The sequence below is a fragment of the Sorex araneus genome, chromosome 2 (genome assembly GCF_027595985.1).
Source record: "Sorex araneus isolate mSorAra2 chromosome 2, mSorAra2.pri, whole genome shotgun sequence".
NCBI classification, from domain to species: domain Eukaryota; kingdom Metazoa; phylum Chordata; class Mammalia; order Eulipotyphla; family Soricidae; genus Sorex; species Sorex araneus.
In genome coordinates this window covers 209,176,024-209,193,990 of record NC_073303.1, presented here as the reverse complement: position 1 = coordinate 209,193,990, position 17,967 = coordinate 209,176,024, and the positions used below count along the sequence as shown (strand labels likewise).

The 17,967-nt window shown below is 46.5% G+C and overlaps 1 protein-coding gene across 1 annotated transcript in view; it reads left to right on the top strand.

Moving 5' to 3' along the window:
• Positions 1-17,967, top strand: part of MYO5A (myosin VA) — a 197,433-nt gene that overhangs the window by 64,489 nt on the left and 114,977 nt on the right. The window contains exons 2-4 of the mRNA XM_055127854.1: positions 8,904-9,014; positions 12,529-12,700; positions 17,648-17,792. Of these exons, the coding sequence (XP_054983829.1) occupies positions 8,904-9,014; positions 12,529-12,700; positions 17,648-17,792 (428 nt within the window). The remainder of the gene's footprint in view (positions 1-8,903; positions 9,015-12,528; positions 12,701-17,647; positions 17,793-17,967) is intronic.

Genomic DNA, 17,967 nt, shown 5'->3' with positions numbered 1-17,967 from the left:
CTTCGCAAGGATCACCGAGTCCTTAGAGCCAGGCGTCTGCATATAGTCTGCCTTCGTGGGGGTGAGAATCCTGGGGGCAGAGTGTGTAAGGCACGTGAGGATGCATTGTCGGGAGAGTTTCTTAGAGGAGGTGGTGCTCTCACAAGGACATGGACTCTGAACAGGACCTTCGGGCTCAAAAGGTTTCCTCTTTGTAAGAGAAAGCTAAAGCGAAGGCAGAGACACGTGAAGGCGAGACTTGTCCCGGGCCCAGCAAAGCCACCGTTTGACACGATTGGAGAATAGTTATGGTGTGCGAAAATGGAATGGTGATGAATAAATTATTTTAGGATTTTCTGGGGGCTGGAGCGATAGCACAGCGGTTGGGCTTTCGCCTTTCACGTGGCCGACCCAAGTTCAATTCCTCCGCCCCTCTCGGAGAGCCCGGCAAGCTACCGAGAGTATCGAGCCCGCACGGCAGAGTCTGGCAAGCTCCCTGTGCGTATTGGATATGCCAAAAACAGTAACAATAAGTCTCTCAATGAGAGATGTTACTGGTGCCCGCTCGAACAAATCGATGAGCAATTGGATGACAGTGACAGTGACAGAATTTTCTGGAATGTTCATGACCAAGTGACAGGTTATGTGGGAGTTCGTCCAGTCATCTTTTGAACAATGTTTTATGTTTTTGTGCAATATATGTCTATCTATATGTTAAAATTTATTGTGAAATATGTCATATGTGTTAGAGAATATAGATCTATATTGTAGAAGGTTAAATTGTATGTGTATGCATTATAGAAAAATAATAAATTTATATAATCACACAATTACCAAGAATGACAACTAAATTTCCTTAACATGTTTCCATTCTTTTGTTCTGGAAACTCAATGAGGGTTTTATTTATTGTGGCTCCTTGAGAGCAGATTAGTAGTCTTTCAAAGTAGTCTTAAAAATCAGTCATTTTTAATTACTTATTTATTTATTTTTTTAAAAATCATTTTTTAAACATTTAAAAATGTTTAAAATTTTTTTAAACATTTAAACAATTTTTAAACTTTTTTAAACATAAACAAAAAATGTTTTTAAACATTTTTTATGCATCACTGTGAATTGCAAAGTTCTTTATGCTTGAGTTCCAGGCATCCAGTTGTTCCAGTGCCAGTCCCTTTACCAGGGTCACTGTCCTCCGCCAGGGACCCAACTGTCCTCTGCCCCTAATTCTGCCTCTATGCAGGCACATTCCCCCTCCCCCGCCCCACCACCTTTTTTTAGACACTGCGGTTTGTGAACGTTACTGAAAGGGCTTTCTGCATGTCACTTGACCTCCTTCCCAGTGCTGGTTCAGAGTGACACTCCCCCCATCATTGTTGGAGTCGCCCATTCTCTGCCCTGTCCCCCCTCCTGTGGCAAGAGTCCTACCAAGGACAAGTTCTCCTGCTGTATTTCTGTTGTCTTTGGGCTTTAAAAAATTTTTTTTATTTAATTAACTACTTTCAGGGCCTTCCCGAGTGGTGCTGGAGGCTACCAGGGCTCTGTGTGTGTGTGTGTGTGTGTGTGTGTGTGTGTGTGTGTGTGTGTGTGTGTATGTATGTGTGAGATAGACCCTTCGAAAGCTGTTCATGATTAGGTTTCAGTCATACAGTGTCCCAACACCCGTCCTCCACCAGGGCACATTTCCCAGCATCAGTGTCCCCAGGTTTCCTCCCGTCACTCGTCCCCCTCCCAGCCTGCCTCTATGGAAGGCATTTTTCATCTCTCTCTGTCTCTGTCTCTGTCTCTCTCTGTGTCTCCCTCCCTCCCTCCCTCCTTCCCTCCCTCCCTCCCTCCCTCCCTTTCTCTCTCTTTTCCTTTTGGACATTGTGGTTTGCAATACAGATACTGAAAGGTTATCAGGAATATCCCTTTACCTACTTTTTACACTCAGTTCTTGTCCAACACGATCAGTCCCAGTTATTATTGTCATCCCGGTCCCTTCTCTGTCTCACCTACCCTCCGCCCCACACACACTTGTGGTTGATCCAACCACTGACCAGTCCTCCTAGTCCCTGTTTTTTCTGGCTGTGGATATGTCTTCTAATATATATATATATATGTATATATATGTATATATATATATATTATATATATATACACAAGTGAATGCAGTCATCCTGTATCTGTCCCTCTCTTTCTGACCCATCTCACTCAGCGTGATACTGTCCAAGTCCATCCACTTATAGGCAAATTTCATGACTTCATTTTTCCTAACAGCTGTGTAGTATTCTCTTGTGTGGATGTGCCTTAGTTTCTTTATCCATTTGTCTGTTCTTGGGCACTCAGATTGTTTCCACATTCTGGCTCTGGTGAATAGTGCTGCATTGAATACAGTGCAGGTGGTATTTCTGCTGTGTGTTTTTTGACTCCCTGGGATATATTCCCAGAAGTGGTATTGCTGGGTCAAGTGGGAGCTCAAGTTCTAGCTTTTTTGAGGAATTCCCATATTGTTTTCCAAAAAGACTGGACCAGTCGGCATTCCCACTAAAATGAAGGGAAAGTCCCTTTCTCCCCACATCCACACCAGCACTGGTTGCTCTTGTTCTTTTGGATGTGTGCCAGAGTCTGTGGTGTGAGATGATATCTCATTGTTGATTTGATCTGCATCTCCCTGATGACCAGTGATGAAGAGCATTTTTTCATGTGCCTTTTGGCCATTCTAATTTTTTCTTGAGAAAGTTTCTGTTCATTTCATCACCCCGTCTTCTGTTTCTGATGGGTTGGGGTTTTGTTTGTTTGTTTGTTTGTTTTTTATAGCGTTCAACCAGTCCTGCTTCTGTTCTCGAGGCTAAGCAATGCATGCCAGACATGTGTTCCATTTCTTTAAGCTAGCTCCCGGGTTCTCCCCCCACCCCTGCCCCCAATTTTAATTTTAGAGTAGCTTTTAACTGAAACATGCTATAATGACTATATGAATTACATAAGTAACTAATGTCAAAACCAGGGATAAGAGGAGGGAGTTTTGATGATTCAGTTTCCTTCCTGCTTCAGTCTGAAGCCTCGAGGAGAGACACTTTTATCATAGCCTTGTTTGAATTGTCACTAAAGCATTCATTTTTCTGAATATTATAATGGGCCGTCAAAAATGAAAGCAGATTTTAGGTTACCACACTGCTTATGATATGCTAAAGGAGCTAGGAAAGATTTGCTGATGTGCTGTGTGAAAGATGAAAAGCAAGGGGCCAGCACAATTGTACTGTGGGTAGGGCATTTGCCTTGCACGAAGACAACCTGGGTTCAATCCCCAGCATCCCATATAATCCGCTGAGCAATGCCAGGAGTAATTGCTGAGTGCAGAGCTAGGAGTGACCCCTGTGCATCACTGGTATGACCCAAAAAGCAAAAAAGCAATAAAGAAAGAAAAGAAAAAAAAAGAAAGAAAAGCAAATAATACATGTGTCTGGGGAAGGATCGGGGAGGAGGGTGAATCACTTGGGCCATAATTTGGGGGATTTGGAGACGGGTCATTTACTGCTAGTGCTATCAGTTTTGTTCCCAAAGTCTCTGAGGCATTGAAAACATTTGCTCTGGTGCCCATACCACAGGATTATTTGTTTAACAAAATTCAACTTAGCATCATATGCGTTGAGTCATTAGCATTAGCCAAGGACCTCGTGAGTGTCCTTTTGTGCTAAGGAGTGAGCAGATGTCTGGCGGTCTCTTTAGCGTGCAGGGATTATTGTGACCCCTCAAAGGCCTGCTCAGGAGCCACGCTAGACGATGGCTTTGTCTCTCCGGCAAGGTTCCTTGAATGCACCTTCGTAGCATCTCCCACTTGACTCTGTCTGACAGGCCTCACTTGATCATACTGCAGAAGGGCAGATGGTTTATATTTTCTTCGAAGCTATCATACAACTTAAATTCATGCCAGCCTTGTAGTTTTAGAATTAAAATACCAAAATTGAGCCCATCTTCATTTTGACCTTACTGTTATTTCAAATCAGGTGTTCCTTTGATGTGTTTGCATGTAATGGCATCTATGTTGAGTCCTTTTCTTTTTTTCTATCTCCTACGTTTTGGGGGCTTTCCTCACAATACCTCAGTATGTGGCAACCCAAACTTGTGTTTTCGCTTCTGCCAATTCCTACATCACTGTTGACTGCCTCTGTTTCCTGAATCTCTGCTGTAAGTCTCTTTCCTCCTCTATTTCAACTGTCTAGGAAGAGTCCTGGGAAATTTGCCCTTATTTTCTTTCTTGTTGGAAATCAGTGCAGATGTGCTGCCAACCAGCTGTGGGCTGGGAACTTGACCAACTTTAGTGGAGAGAATACAGTCTACTGTAGAAGGTCACTGTCACTGTCATCCTGTTGCTCATCCATTTGCTCGAGAGGGCACCAGTAATGTCTCCATGGTGAGACTTGTTGTTACTGTTTTTGGCATATCGAATATGCCACGGGGAGCTTGCCAGGCTCTGCCGTGCGGGCGGGATCCTCGGTAGCTTGCCGGGCTCTCCGAGAGGGATGGAGGAATCAAACCAGGTCGGCCTCGTGCAAGGCAAACGCCCTATTAGTTAAGATCTCTGGGACTCAGGATAATTAGAGAATGAAACCCAAGTAAAGTAGAAAGGGGGGCGAGGAGCATTGCAAGAAATTCTTGTTCTTTATTAGCGTCGTGAGCAGGCTGAGCTGTCTGGGTCCTTTCCTTTTCTGATTCATTAACATTAGAGTTATCTTCTGCTTTTGCCGGGAATCTTCTGAGCTGACTTGGTCACCAGGTGTGCTTGACTCTCACCGCCTCGTCCCATCTCGTGTCCTCTTTGATCGCTGAGCCTCTCTTCTTGCCTGTCTTCTCAACTGCGGGCCGGGCACGTGGTTAGCCTTATTCCAGAGACGAAGCTGAAGTAGAGTACAATCCGCTATCTGAGGTGGATAAATTGCTTAAGATATCGGGGACTCGGGATAATTAGAGAATGGAACCTTCATTCAATGGAAAAGTCTCCCAGTGGAGGCGATTGGGCTGGGTGAGTTTATTCCGATTTCTCAGGTCTGCCACACATTTTCCCTTTGGCTGTCTGGAGGCACAGTGCAAAGAAAGTTGTATTGGAAGTGACAAGCACTGAAATTCCTTTTGGTTGTAGTACCTAAGGAGTATATACCTCTCAAAGTGATGTGTTTTGCTATAATTGACTCTGCAGTCATCAGTCTCATTAGTTAAGATGGAAAAGAACCATAAGAAGCCATCAAGCTCTGTCAAAATGAAAAAGAACCCTAAAAAGACAGTGGTGACAGCCAGATTGATTGCGCTCATTTGCAGGATAAAATAAACCAAAAAAAAGTCTATCATCCGGTTGTCATCGACCTCCCCCCTCCCCCTCCCCCTTCCTCCTCTCCCTTTCCTTTCGTAATTTAATAAATATTTTGCCTCTGATGAGTGTGAGGTTCTTAATATCTTCTTTGCTTACCTGTTAACATCTAGACCACTTTATCAGTCTGACTTTAGCAGATATTACTCATTGCCATGACAAGGTCCTTAAGACACAAGCTGGATCTTGTCATTGATAAACAAACACAAAAGCTTTGTAAGTTTAGTTGAGTAAGTGAGAAGTCATGTTTAGAGCCTCTCCCTCGTGCTCCTACAAAGTCACTGGTCCCCAGTTTTGGGGGGAAGATGGTATTTTGTTGGAATAGGAGATAGCTTCACGATTCTGAATTGCACATATTGAGATCTTTCTGGAAATCTCTTAGAGTGAAAGCTACAAAAATACTACCTTCTAAAGTGGGTTTTATAGTGAGGACAGTTGGTTCACAGATTTGTTTATTGAATGAGTAAGTTTTAGTGATGTGTACAGGTTTATGGGCATTAAAACTGGAGTAAAAATTATGGTGTAACTGGAGTTAATCAAATTTCAGTAAAATATCTGACAACATTAGCAGTGACTAAAAAGTGATTGTGAGGGTCAGGCCTGTTGGTGCTGGGGAGACCCACCCCGCCCCTGCAGTGCCTGGGTGCCATGTGGTGCCACAGGCCACGGGGCTTCACACATACGAGATGTGTGTGTGTTTAACACTTGAGCTATATGTATAACCCCTGTCACTTTCAGGGGAATAAACTCACTTCTTGCAGTTTAAGCATGAGTTTACCATTGTGGTTTATGCATTTTGTAAGTTTTCTTTGTGTGCGTAAGCTCCCAAGCACGCCTGGTATTGCACCAGAAACAAAACGAAGACAAAACAAGACTAAGCCAACCCAAACAAATTCACATTCAGATTGTACATCCTGACAAAGAAAGCAATATATGTACTACTCAAATACACTTTAAAAAAATATGAAAAGGCTTACAATGTCCTTTATTATGAAACAGTAGTTAGTAACCTAGCTTAACAAAAATGACAAAGGTTTTAAAAATACTGAAATTTCAAGTTGCAGATAAAACTTAACTCTTTTAGAAGAGGACCTGATTTTTATTTATTTATTTATTTATTTTGCTTTTTGGGTCACACCCGGCGATGCTCAGGGGTTACTCCTGGCTCATGCACTCAGGAATCACTGCTGGCGGTGCTCAGGGGACCATATGGGATGCTGGGAATCGAACCTGGGTCGGCCGCGTGCAAGGCAAACATCCTACCCGCTGTGCTATCACTCCAGCCCCAGGACCTGATTTTTAAAAAGTGACAAAACACATCACATTCACTTTATAACACACCTTCATCTTCTAGGTAGACTGTTGAACCAATTTGTACTGTACAGTCATTATAAAAATTTGAATGCCATCTTAGTAGTACTTTTGTCCTTTTAGTAGATGAGTCGAATCACACCTGGTTTTACATATGTATATCAATGATATTAAAGTTTGACTAAACTGTTCTTTTTAAAAATTTGTCTTTTTATTTTATAAGGTAGTTCACAATATTTGGTTACTTTTAATAGTCAAACACGAATCCTACCACCACGACACCTTCCCACCACCATATTTCGGGTGTTTCCATCCCGAACCCCAAGCCCTGCCCCAAAGCAGAGCCAGAACAATCTGTTTCCCTCTAAGGCTGGCTGCCTCCCGCTTTGAACCCCCTCACATGTGGGGTGATACTCTTGCACTGTGGGCACGGTGTGTCCTGGGAGGCGTCATCCGTCATGTGGTCCAGGGAGAGGTTTGCTCATGGGTGAGGCTCGGCCGAGCATGTGGACAGCGGCCTGGAGCCTAGCGGCGGTTGGGTTCGGGAGGTTTTCGGCCACCGGGGCTGGGACCCTTGGGGTGGGGAGGGCTCTCACCCACCCTGCTCTGGCGCCCCCTGCGTGAGACAGCCAGGCGCAGGTCCGGCGGCATGGCGATGGTGAGCGTCATGCTGCTCCCTTCCCGTTCAGATACGCTTGAACTTTCAAATCCATAAAATCTGTGCCAGTTCACGTCCAGTGGAAAAAGAAAAAGAGGTATATATATATATATATATATATATATATATATATATATATATATATATATACCTTCTTACCTGAGAGGGCGTTTGCAGGTAGCATTTGCTGCTTCAGGCCAGTCAGACTTCTAGGCTAGGGCAGGGAGCTGGAGAGGTGGTACAGGTAGCAGAGGAGCAAGGCATTTGCGCTGCAAGGCCCCCAGCTTGAGCACAGAGCCAGGAGTACTCCCCGAGCACTGCCAGGTGGGACCCAAATCTCCCTCCCCCAGAATGAGAATCGAATGTGGGGTAGGGTCTGAGACTCAGTGGCCGAGCGCAGCCGCCTACAGCAAAGCTTCTGTTGTAGTGCCTTCCTCAGAGCTCGCGCTCCCAAATCCATTTAGCCTGCCACTGCATTCTCAGAAAGTCATGCAGTACTCACCCACAGAAATCTTCCTTTTTCAAGCGAGCAAACAGAGAGTGACCCCCGTTTGTACCAGGGGCTCTTACCACCCCTCGGGACAGTTCCTTTGCCCGAGTATCACCCACTTTGGGAAGCATGCTTTAGCACATTCCTCCCAGTTTTATTGAGATATAGTTGGCTTATTTTGGATAGGAACGGAATGCTGAAAGTAGGTAAAGGGATATGCCTGATAACCTTTCAGTATCTGTATTGCAAATCACAGAAGGTCCAAAAGGAAGGAGGGAGAGAGAGAGAGAGAGAGAGATGGGGAGAGAGATGGAGGGAGAGAGCGGGGGAGGGAAAGAGAGGGGGAGAAGTCCCTGCTATAGAGGCAAGGGAGGAAGGAGGGATGGAAACTGGGGACACTGATGGTACAATGTGTACACAGAGGAAGGGATGGGTGCTGGAACGTTATATGATTGAAACCCAAACATGAACGTCTTTGTATAATTGTGCATCTCACTGTGATTCAATTAAAAACAGTTTTAAAAAAGAGTGTTTACCTAAAGTATGCAGCATGGTGATTTCCCATGTAGTTTTCAGTAACCAGTTCAGTGCTGAGCACGATTTCAATATATATATATAGGCGTGGTAATGCTATAGATCTATTTAAATTTTATATTGTAGCACTGTAGCACTGTTGTCCCATTGTTCATCGATTTGCTTGAGCGGGCACCAGTAACATCTCCACAGTGAGACCTGTTGTTCCTGTTTTTGGCATATCGAATACACCAGGGGGAGTTTGCCAGGCTCTGCCGTGTGGGCGTGATACTCTCGGTAGCTTGCCGGGCTCTCTGAGAGGTATGGAGAAATTGAACCCGGGTCAGCTGTGTGCAAGGCAAACGTCCTACCTGCTACACTATCGCTCCAGTCCAATTTATAATATAATATAAATTTTATATTAGTGAACATTAATTTTTCCATAAAATATTCTATTATAAGTGAATTCATGTGTATATATTATTATATAGCATTACTGTCATCCCGTTGTTTGTCGATTTACTCGAGTGGGCACTGGTAACCAGTTATATAGTAATGGATTAAAAATTTTAATGTTCTTGTTTTGTGTTTTGTTTGTCTTTTTGTCTTCTAGTTTGCCAGGGTCTGGATCCCTGATCCTGAAGAAGTTTGGAAATCAGCAGAACTGCTCAAGGATTATAAGCCAGGAGATAAAGTGCTCCTCCTCCACCTTGAGGAAGGAAAGGTGAGAAGTTTGCTTTCACTTGTTGTCATTGGCTTAACGTGAAGGATTTCAGACTGTAAGTTTGCTGGCACATTGTCACTTGAAAGAGAGACTTTGAATTCATCTAATGCTCATATTAAATCATTTTAAAAATATAGTAAATAGTTTTTAAAATGAGAAACTCTTAAAATCCCATAATGAGTTACTTGGGTTAGTGGAACTAGCAGATACTTACAAAAATCTGTTCTTGTGGTCTGTGAGTTTTTAATGTTAAGATTTAGTTTCACATTTAGTTCTCTCAGATATGCCTATTTATTTGTATCTTGTCAGCATTGAAATGATCTCGGTGAGGACATTTATGGTATCAGTCTAGACTTGATTCTTACTGTTACAAGTCATTTGAAATGTTTAAACTCTTGTATATAAAGCACATTTCTAGTGACCCTGAAACCTTGGAACCAGTCATGTCTCCACACTCAGCATTTATGGCACGAGTGTCCTAGCGGTGACTCTGCCCTTCTTATCTCTCGTCTGCCTCTGACAGTACAGCCTTGGTGACTTTTTTTTTTTTTTTTTTTGCTTTTTGGGCCACACCCGGCGATGCACAGGAGTCACTCCTGGCTCTGCACTCAGGAATCATCCCTGGCGGTGCTCAGGGGACCATATGGGATGCTGGGAACCGAACCCGGTTCGGCCACATGCAAGGCAAACGCCCTACCCGCTGTGCTATTGCTCCAGCCCCGAGCCTTGGTGACTTTTAATTTTTCAAAAACAATCTCTAGTCAGGGAAACAAAATATAAATTCATGAAAAGCTAACTAAAATGCAGAATATAAAGAGTTCATTACCACAGTGCTCGAGATATCCAGAGCTAAGTTTCTGATAGCATCGAGTGAGTAACATTCTGACTGGGTCGTACTCCCCAGTTTACATGTATCAAGCACTACATGCCATGTGTAGTTCTATTTTGGGGGGCGAGGTGGGGCTTGGAACCATACCCAGCAGTGCTCAGGGACTACTCCTGGCGCAGCACTTGGGAATTACTCCTGGCGGTGCTTGGGGGGCCATACAGGATGCCGGGGGGTCGGGCCCAGGTGGGCCCCGGGCAAGGCAGGCACCGTCCCTGCTGTGCTGTCTCCAGCCCCGCAGCACAGTTATTACAGTAACCCTGTGGAGTCAGATCATGATTATTACCATTGTACAAATGAGGAAACCGGGACTCGGAGCGTTTGGGACGGGCCCGGTGTGACACAAGTCTTAATAGATGACAGGGATCTGACTCCAGGAAATTGGCCTTCCCGGTCTGTGCTCCCATGACTTCACTCTATTCCATTAGTGGGGCCTGCGGATCCCAATTAAGGGGACTGTCATTGAGGGCTGCCTTGCCAGGGGAGACTTAAAGGAGCAGCGAGGATTTCGACAGGGTCTTCAAAGGCAGACGTTGGACTGGCCCCGAGAGAGGGGTAGCCCACGGGAACTGAGAATGAAGGTCAAAGGCTGCGAACATGACAAGTTGATTGGAGAAGAATTTCAGAATAGTGTTTATGATAAATGCATTGTGTGTGGGGGGGTGGCGTGTGTTTGGGGGCACACCTGTGTTCCTAAGTGGGGCCTGCTACTGGTGGCAGTCTGTCACCTGTGTGTGCTGTAGTGCTGAGCGGCTCAAGCCCTGTGTGGATTGCCCGAGTCACCCTGGCAGTGCTCAGAGGCCGTCTTGGGACTGGGGATTGACCCGAGGTCTGTGAGGCACCTTAAGGTCTGTGTGACCTTCTTCGCGCCCCCCTCCCCCTCTCCTAATGCCCTTGGATTTTGGGGTACCAGAGGGAGTGATATTTTTAAAAAGAAGAAAGGTGCTAAGTTTGTGTTTCAGAAAAGATTCATTGGTGGCAGGAAGAATGATGACTTTCAGGAGAACCAAAAGGTACAGGGGTTAGAAAGAAGACAGAGAGGGACAGGAGAGATAGTCCAGAGGGTTGGGGCTTGCCTTGCACACCTCTGGCCTGGGTTTGATTCCCGGCATCACATAGGGCCCCCTGAACCCCACCAGAAGTGAACCCAAGTGCAGAGCCAGAACAAGCCCTGAGCACCTCTGGGCATGACCCGAAAGCAAGGGCTGAGGGCTGGGGGTGGGGGAGAGACAGAATACTTGGCCCTGAGAAATTCTGGGCACCGTCGTGCAGAAGTCACTGGAAACACGGAATAGAAGAGAGGGACTTTGTGACAAGAAAATGGCTGAGGCCAGGGAGCCTAGCGGCCAGTCCGGCTGTAGCACAAGTTTGAAAGACAAGCGGCCTGTTTGTACCCCTGGAGAGGAGGGGGTGTCACCGTCTATACGTGGTCAGTAGTTTTCCAGGAAAGCTCGTGCATATGTATGAGGTGAGGGATGGCTGTGCACGTTTGAGGAACAGAGGGTGGACATACTGCAGAGACGGGAAATGTCAGGAAAATGTCACGTGGAGCGTGTTTTTAGTACGGCCTCGAGGCGCGCTGCAAGGCACAGACGGCCGTGTTGGGTAAGGTGTCGGGTTCCTTTCCATTTCAAAGGTAAGTTTACTAAATTTTATTTAGCCACCGTAAATTGCAGAGGTATTTGTCAGTGGGTTTCAGCACCAGTCCTTTCCCCAGAGTCCCCCCCCACCCCGTCCCTCCAGCCACCCTGCTCCTGTCTGCCTCCAACACCCGTCTGCTTCTCCGAGAGGCACTTTATTATTATTTTCAACCCCCGTCTGCTTCTCCGAGAGGCACTTTATTATTATTATTATTATTTTATTATTATTGTTGTTGTTGTTGTTACTTTTAGCACTGAGGCTTACAGTACTGTTGCTGACAGGGGTTCATGTGTGAGACTTTACCAACTTCCAGTGGGACACTTCTCTCCACCATAGTTGGAGCCCCTTCCGCACCTGTCCCCCTCCGAGTCACGCTTCCTACTGAAGACCACCAAGTGTGCTTTAGCCTCTGTCTTACTTGTTTGACTCAGAGTCTCTTAAAGAATGTAGTCAAGAGCAGGTCCTCCCAGAGAGGAGTTGTTTTTCGTCCGTAGACTGTAAGCCCGTCTGTTTTTGCTTCCTTAATCCCAGAGAGTTTGTGGGGGGGGGAAGAGAAGGGACAGGTACAGAGTCGAAAAAACTTTGATTACTCCATTGCTATTGCATCGAGCCAGATTTGGGGAGAAGGTGCGGGACCTGCATGAGCTCTCAGGGGCATCCCGCTCCCCGCGCGCCCCCCTGGATGCCTTGGATCTCTCCAAGCACTCATTTTGCTCAGCAAAGGCTCAAAAAAAAAATGGGCAACACAAGTTACCGCATCATGTAAAAATAGGACATTCTCCTCCCCCCAATAATAATAAAACGTATTTTATTAAAAATAATATAAAAAAGGAGTTTTACCAATTTCTGTAATATTGAACGTGCCAGGAAAAAAAATAGATCTAATTGCCAAGACGCGGGTCAGGAATAGAAAATAACCCAAGGGTACGGGCACACTTCGAGTCTGTTGCGTGGGTTGGCCAGGTAATTCACGTGGTGCGTTTTCAGGATTTGGAGTATCGTCTTGATCCCAAGACCAAGGAACTCCCTCACCTCAGAAACCCCGACATCCTCGTGGGCGAGAACGACCTCACGGCCCTCAGCTACCTGCACGAGCCTGCAGTACTGCACAACCTCAGAGTCCGCTTCATTGACTCCAAGCTCATCTACACGTACTGTGGTAAGTGTGCCCTCCGCCCCACGCACCTTAACCTTTCCTCAGACAGGCTCTGCACCACCAAACCCCCCCCCCAGGAGTCTCCTTCCCCCCACATCCACACACACAGAACCCCCAGAAGCAAACCATTTGTTAAGTGGGGTGGGGCCCAGATGAACAGAAAGGATCAGATCTGATGCACGGGGTTACTCCTGGCTCTGCACTCAGGAATCACCCCTGACGGTGCTCAGGGGACCATATGGGATGCTGGGAATCGAACCCGGGTTGGCCGCTTGCAAGGCAAACGCCCTACCCGCTGTGCTCTCGCTCCAGCCCCAGGATCAGATCTGAGAGTGCTCCCACATCTGACATGGCAGAGAGATTCAGCCTGAGTCCGACTCAGGACCCTGAGGGGGCTTGGCTGAGAACATCCACTGGAGACACAGCCCGGGTCTCGGGGGGCTGTGCCCCTGCAGAACGTCTGGGGCGCACCCAGCTCCCGGGACAGGGCGAGGGCAGAGCACAGGCTGGAGGACAAGAGGGACTGACAGGCCACGCAGGCTTGAAACCGCGTGGGATGTCCCGAGTTTGCACCTTCTCCCCAACCCGGGAGCTGGGACGTGGCACTTTGGTCTGGAGGCTTAAGCAGAGCTTGGGCTGGACTCGGACCCTAGTGTGAATCTGAGTATCACGTGTCCAGAGCGCCGCCGTAACAGTCCTCCCCCCCCCCCACCCTCCCCTTGCCCCCCAAATGCTCAGGTAGTGGGTGCTGAGCTCATAGATTCTACAGAAATTCCTCTTTCTGCCTTCGCCCCGTGAGCAGCAAGGTGGGCAAGCTCGGGCAGCCGTCCTGGAGGGCGCCTGGCCCAGGTCTGCAGCACCCACAGTGCTTGTGCTCCAGGCCACACTAGCACCGGCCGACACATCCCTCCGTCATCTGTGACAGCCAGCTTGTGTGTGGAATTGCTGTTATTTGGCACACGTGACCCCAGCGCGGGCAGACAGTGACTGCACACTGGCTGTTAGACACCAGCAGTCACACCCCGGGCCAGAGCCCAGGCCGCCCACAGCCTGTTGCTGCAGCAGCTGCAGGGAACTTGCGGCGACAAATCCCCAGCCGTTACCCAGACACACTCGGCCCAGAGCCACAGGCGTCGGTTTAGAAACGTGAAGGTGAACTCCAGTCTTTGTTCGGGCGAGTTTCTGTTCAACCACTCCCAGCGGCCAGCTGCCACCGTGTGTAATGAAAAAGAGGAAGAATTCAGCTGCTTTGACGGCTGGGAAGGAAAACAAACAGAAAACCTTCAGACACATCAGAGTTTTCTTTCTGTTTTTTTTTTTTTTCTTTTTCTTTTTGGGTCACACCCAGCGATGCTCAGGGGTTACTCCTGGCTTTGCACTCAGGAATTACTCCTGGCGGTGCTCAGGGGACCATATGGGATGCCGGGGATCGAACCCGGGTTGGCCGCGTGCAAGGCAAACGCCCTACCTGCTGTGCTATCGCTCCGGCTCCACATCAGAATTTTCTAAGTTGCTTGAGGTAGACTTGAAAGCAACAGTGTCACCCCGTGCTCAAGGACTGAAGAACTCAATGCGAGAGACCGTTTAAAAGCTTAAATATTAGTGAAAAATGGAAAAACTAATCTAAGAAGAAGGGACTGGAGAGAGAGTTCAGTGAGTAGGACTGACCGGATACAATCCCCAGCATCCCGTATGGTCTCCGGAACACTGCAGGAGTGATCCTGAATGCAGAGCAAGGAGTAACCCCTGAGCACTTGGGCTGTGGCCCCAAAAGGCAAAGAAAAAAAGAAGCCAAAGAATTAGTGATTGAGCTAAAAAGTACAGTTAGCAGGGCATCAGGGCAGAATTAAACCTACACCCAAATTAGTGAAATAGAGGCAGGTGGCATGAATAATAAAGAACGGACAAAAGGAAAAGAGGGTTAAGAGAAGTGAAGAGAACATAAGGGATAGATGCAGTAGTATCAAGAGGAACAGCCATTATAGGAATTCCCAAGGAAATGGTTGGTAGAAGGCGCTGAGCTGAGGAAGGAGACATGGGCACCGATTCAGGAAGCTCAGGGTTCCGGGCAAATTGAAACCAGAAGGATATCACAGCACACGTGTGACCAAAATGACAAAAACTGGAAAGAGAGATCTAATGACTCTCGTATAAGGGAACCTCCATTAGACTGACATTGGGTCATTCAAAAGAAACTACAAGAGGGCTGGGGCGATAGCACAGCGGGGAGGGCATTTGCCTTGCACGCGGCCGACCAGGGTTCGATTCCCAGCATCCCATATGGTCCCCCGAGCACCGCCAGGGGTAATTCCTGAGTGCAGAGCCAGGAGCAACCCCTGAGCATCGCCAGGTGTGACCCAAAAAGCAAAAAAAAAAAACTACAAGTAAGAAGAGAGAGGACTGATAGAGTTGAAGCACTGAATAAATAGGACTTCCAACCAAAAACTCTCCACACAGAAAGGTTTAGGAGGGATGAAGACATTCACAGGCACACAATAGCTGAGATCATTCTTTGCCTCCAAACCAGTTTAGCGAGGAAAATTTAGTCATATGCTATGAAAAGCAAGGAAACCTCACTTGGAAATAGATAAAAGTCACAGAATGGGGGAAAAGTGGAGAGCACATAAGGGGAGTCACAGAGGATTGGTTGAGCTGAGACTTCTGTGCTTCAAACTTGTGCTTTAAGCTTCAGCTCTAAACTGCATGGTGATCTCAAAGCAGAGACACTGTGAGGGAAGTTACAGGAAAGATCATGTGAGCACATCACCACCGAAAAGGGTCGTATCAGAACTCAAGCAGAGAAAACTGAAGGAAGCTAAAGGAACATTGTCCAGGGGCTCAAAATCCGCAGAAAAAGTTGTCAGCGGATTCCTTTATATCACTCATTTTTCTAAACATCAACAGACTGTGCTCCCCTATTTCTCTAAGGGGTAGAGTGTTGGGCCACACCCAGCTATGCTCAGAACTGACTCCTGGCTCTGCTCAGGGGCCACTCTTGATTCCGTGCACAGGGATTACTCCTGGCGTAACTTGGGGGGCCATTTGGAATAATCTATAGTACATTATTTTATTTCAGCATTACCAAAAGTTCAAAGCCCTTTTAATAATGCTAAAATTGTAATTATTTTTTAAAAAATCTAATCTCATTTTTTTTTAATCGAATCACCGTGAGATAGTTACAAAGCATTTATGTTTGAGTTTCAGCCATACAATGATCAATGATCAAACACCCATCCCTCCACCGGTGTACATTTTCTACCACCAATGTTCCCAGTATCCCTACTCCCACCCCTGTCCCAACCCCTCTCCCTGTCTTATTGGCAGACAGTTTCCTCTTACTCTCTTTCTACTTTGGGGCACTATGGTTTGCAATACAGATACTGAGAGGCCATCATGTTTGGTCCTTTATCTACTTTCAGCACACGTCTCCCATCCCGAGCGATCCTTCCAACCATCATTGACTCAGTGATCCCTTCTCTAATCTCATTTTAAAGTAGTGTTTTTACATGATGGCTTGTATTGCAAACCATACCACCCAAAAGGAGAGAGAAAGAGGGAATGTGCCTGACACAGAGGCAGGAGGTGGAAAGGGGCGGGGGTGGCAGGAGGGACACAGGGAACATTGGTGGTGGAGAATGGGCACCGGTGGAGGGATGGGGACTCAAACATTGATTGAAATGTAATCACGAAAATTTGTAAGTCTGTAACTGTATCTCAGATGATTCATTAAAATAAAAAAGATAAAGTACTGTTTTTAGTTAGAACTAGTATTATGGATTCAGCAGCAAATACCATGATATGTTTTGATCTTTTTTTTTTTTTTTTATTATTTTTTTATTTTTTTTTATTTTTTTTTTAATTTTATCACCATGTGGAAAGTTACAGAGTTCTCAGGTTTATGTCTCATTTATATCGTATTCAAACACCATCCCTTCACCAGTGCCCATATTCCACCACCAAAATCCCCGGTATACCCCCCGCCCTCCACCCCAACTGTATAACTGATGAACCTCACTTTATTTTCTCTTCACCTTGATTAAGTTCCATATTTCAACACAAAACTCACTATTGTTGTGGAAGTTATATCCCCAAAAAAGATAACCCTAATGAGGAGGCATTTGATAATTAGTTTTCCATTCAAAGATCGTATGTTCTCAGGTGTTAGAAAAGGTCGCGCGGCCGCGTTAGCGGCCGCGCGGCTCGGATCTGTCCCAGTCCCGAATCCTGGAGCCGTGTTAGTTGCTGCTCAGTGGCGCCAGGGTTCCATCTGGAGAAGGCGTGCTGGCGGCACCTCCTCCTTCCGGCCCCCCGGTGTTGCTGGCCCCGACTCGGGTCCGGAGCATTTTCCAGGCCGCGTTGCTCACCAGAATGCCTGCCGCTTCTCTGTGGATTGTGGCATGAAGATGGCGCCGAGGGTGGGTCGAGGGCGTGACTTCCAGCGGCCGGGACCACTTGGAGTTTTGGGCTGGCGCTGCCCCACTCCAGTGGCCCCCGCGGCTCGGATCTGTCCCAGTCCCGAATCCTGGAGCCGTGTTAGTTGCTGCTCAGTGGCGCCAGGGTTCCATCTGGAGAAGGCGTGTTTTGATCTTTAATAATTTTGTTAATAGCGGGTAGAGCATTTGCCTTGCACGCGGCTGACCCAGGTTCGATTCCTCCGCCCCTTTCAGAGAGCTCGGCAAGCTACCAAGAGTGTCTTGCCAGAATGGCAGAGCCTGGCAAGCTACCCATGGTGTATTTGAGTTGCCAAAAACAGTAACAAGAAGTCTCACATGGAAATGTTACTGGTGCCCACTCGAGCAAATCAATGAGCAACAGGACGACAGTGCCAGTGTCAGTGACACTATTAACTGAATATAAAATTTGTGTAAACTGCAAACTCACTTTGCCAAGTTAATTATGCATAATTGAATATAACTGGCTTTCTTTTGTTATTTTCCCCTCTACCTCCAGGTATAGTCCTGGTAGCTATAAATCCTTATGAACAGCTGCCTATTTATGGAGAAGATATTATTAATGCATACAGTGGTCAAAACATGGGGGACATGGACCCACATATCTTTGCAGTAGCGGAAGAAGCTTACAAGCAAATGGCCAGGTGGGTGGAAACTGCCATTATTTCATGACTCTTATGAAATATTGATTTCATGTTTGTTAAGTAACAGGTATCTTACAGCATTGCAGACGTCATCTGTGAACTACTAGATACGCAGGCTGGACAAGTTTATCTCAGTAGTTTGCACTATTGCTAAAATAACCACATTTGTATAAAA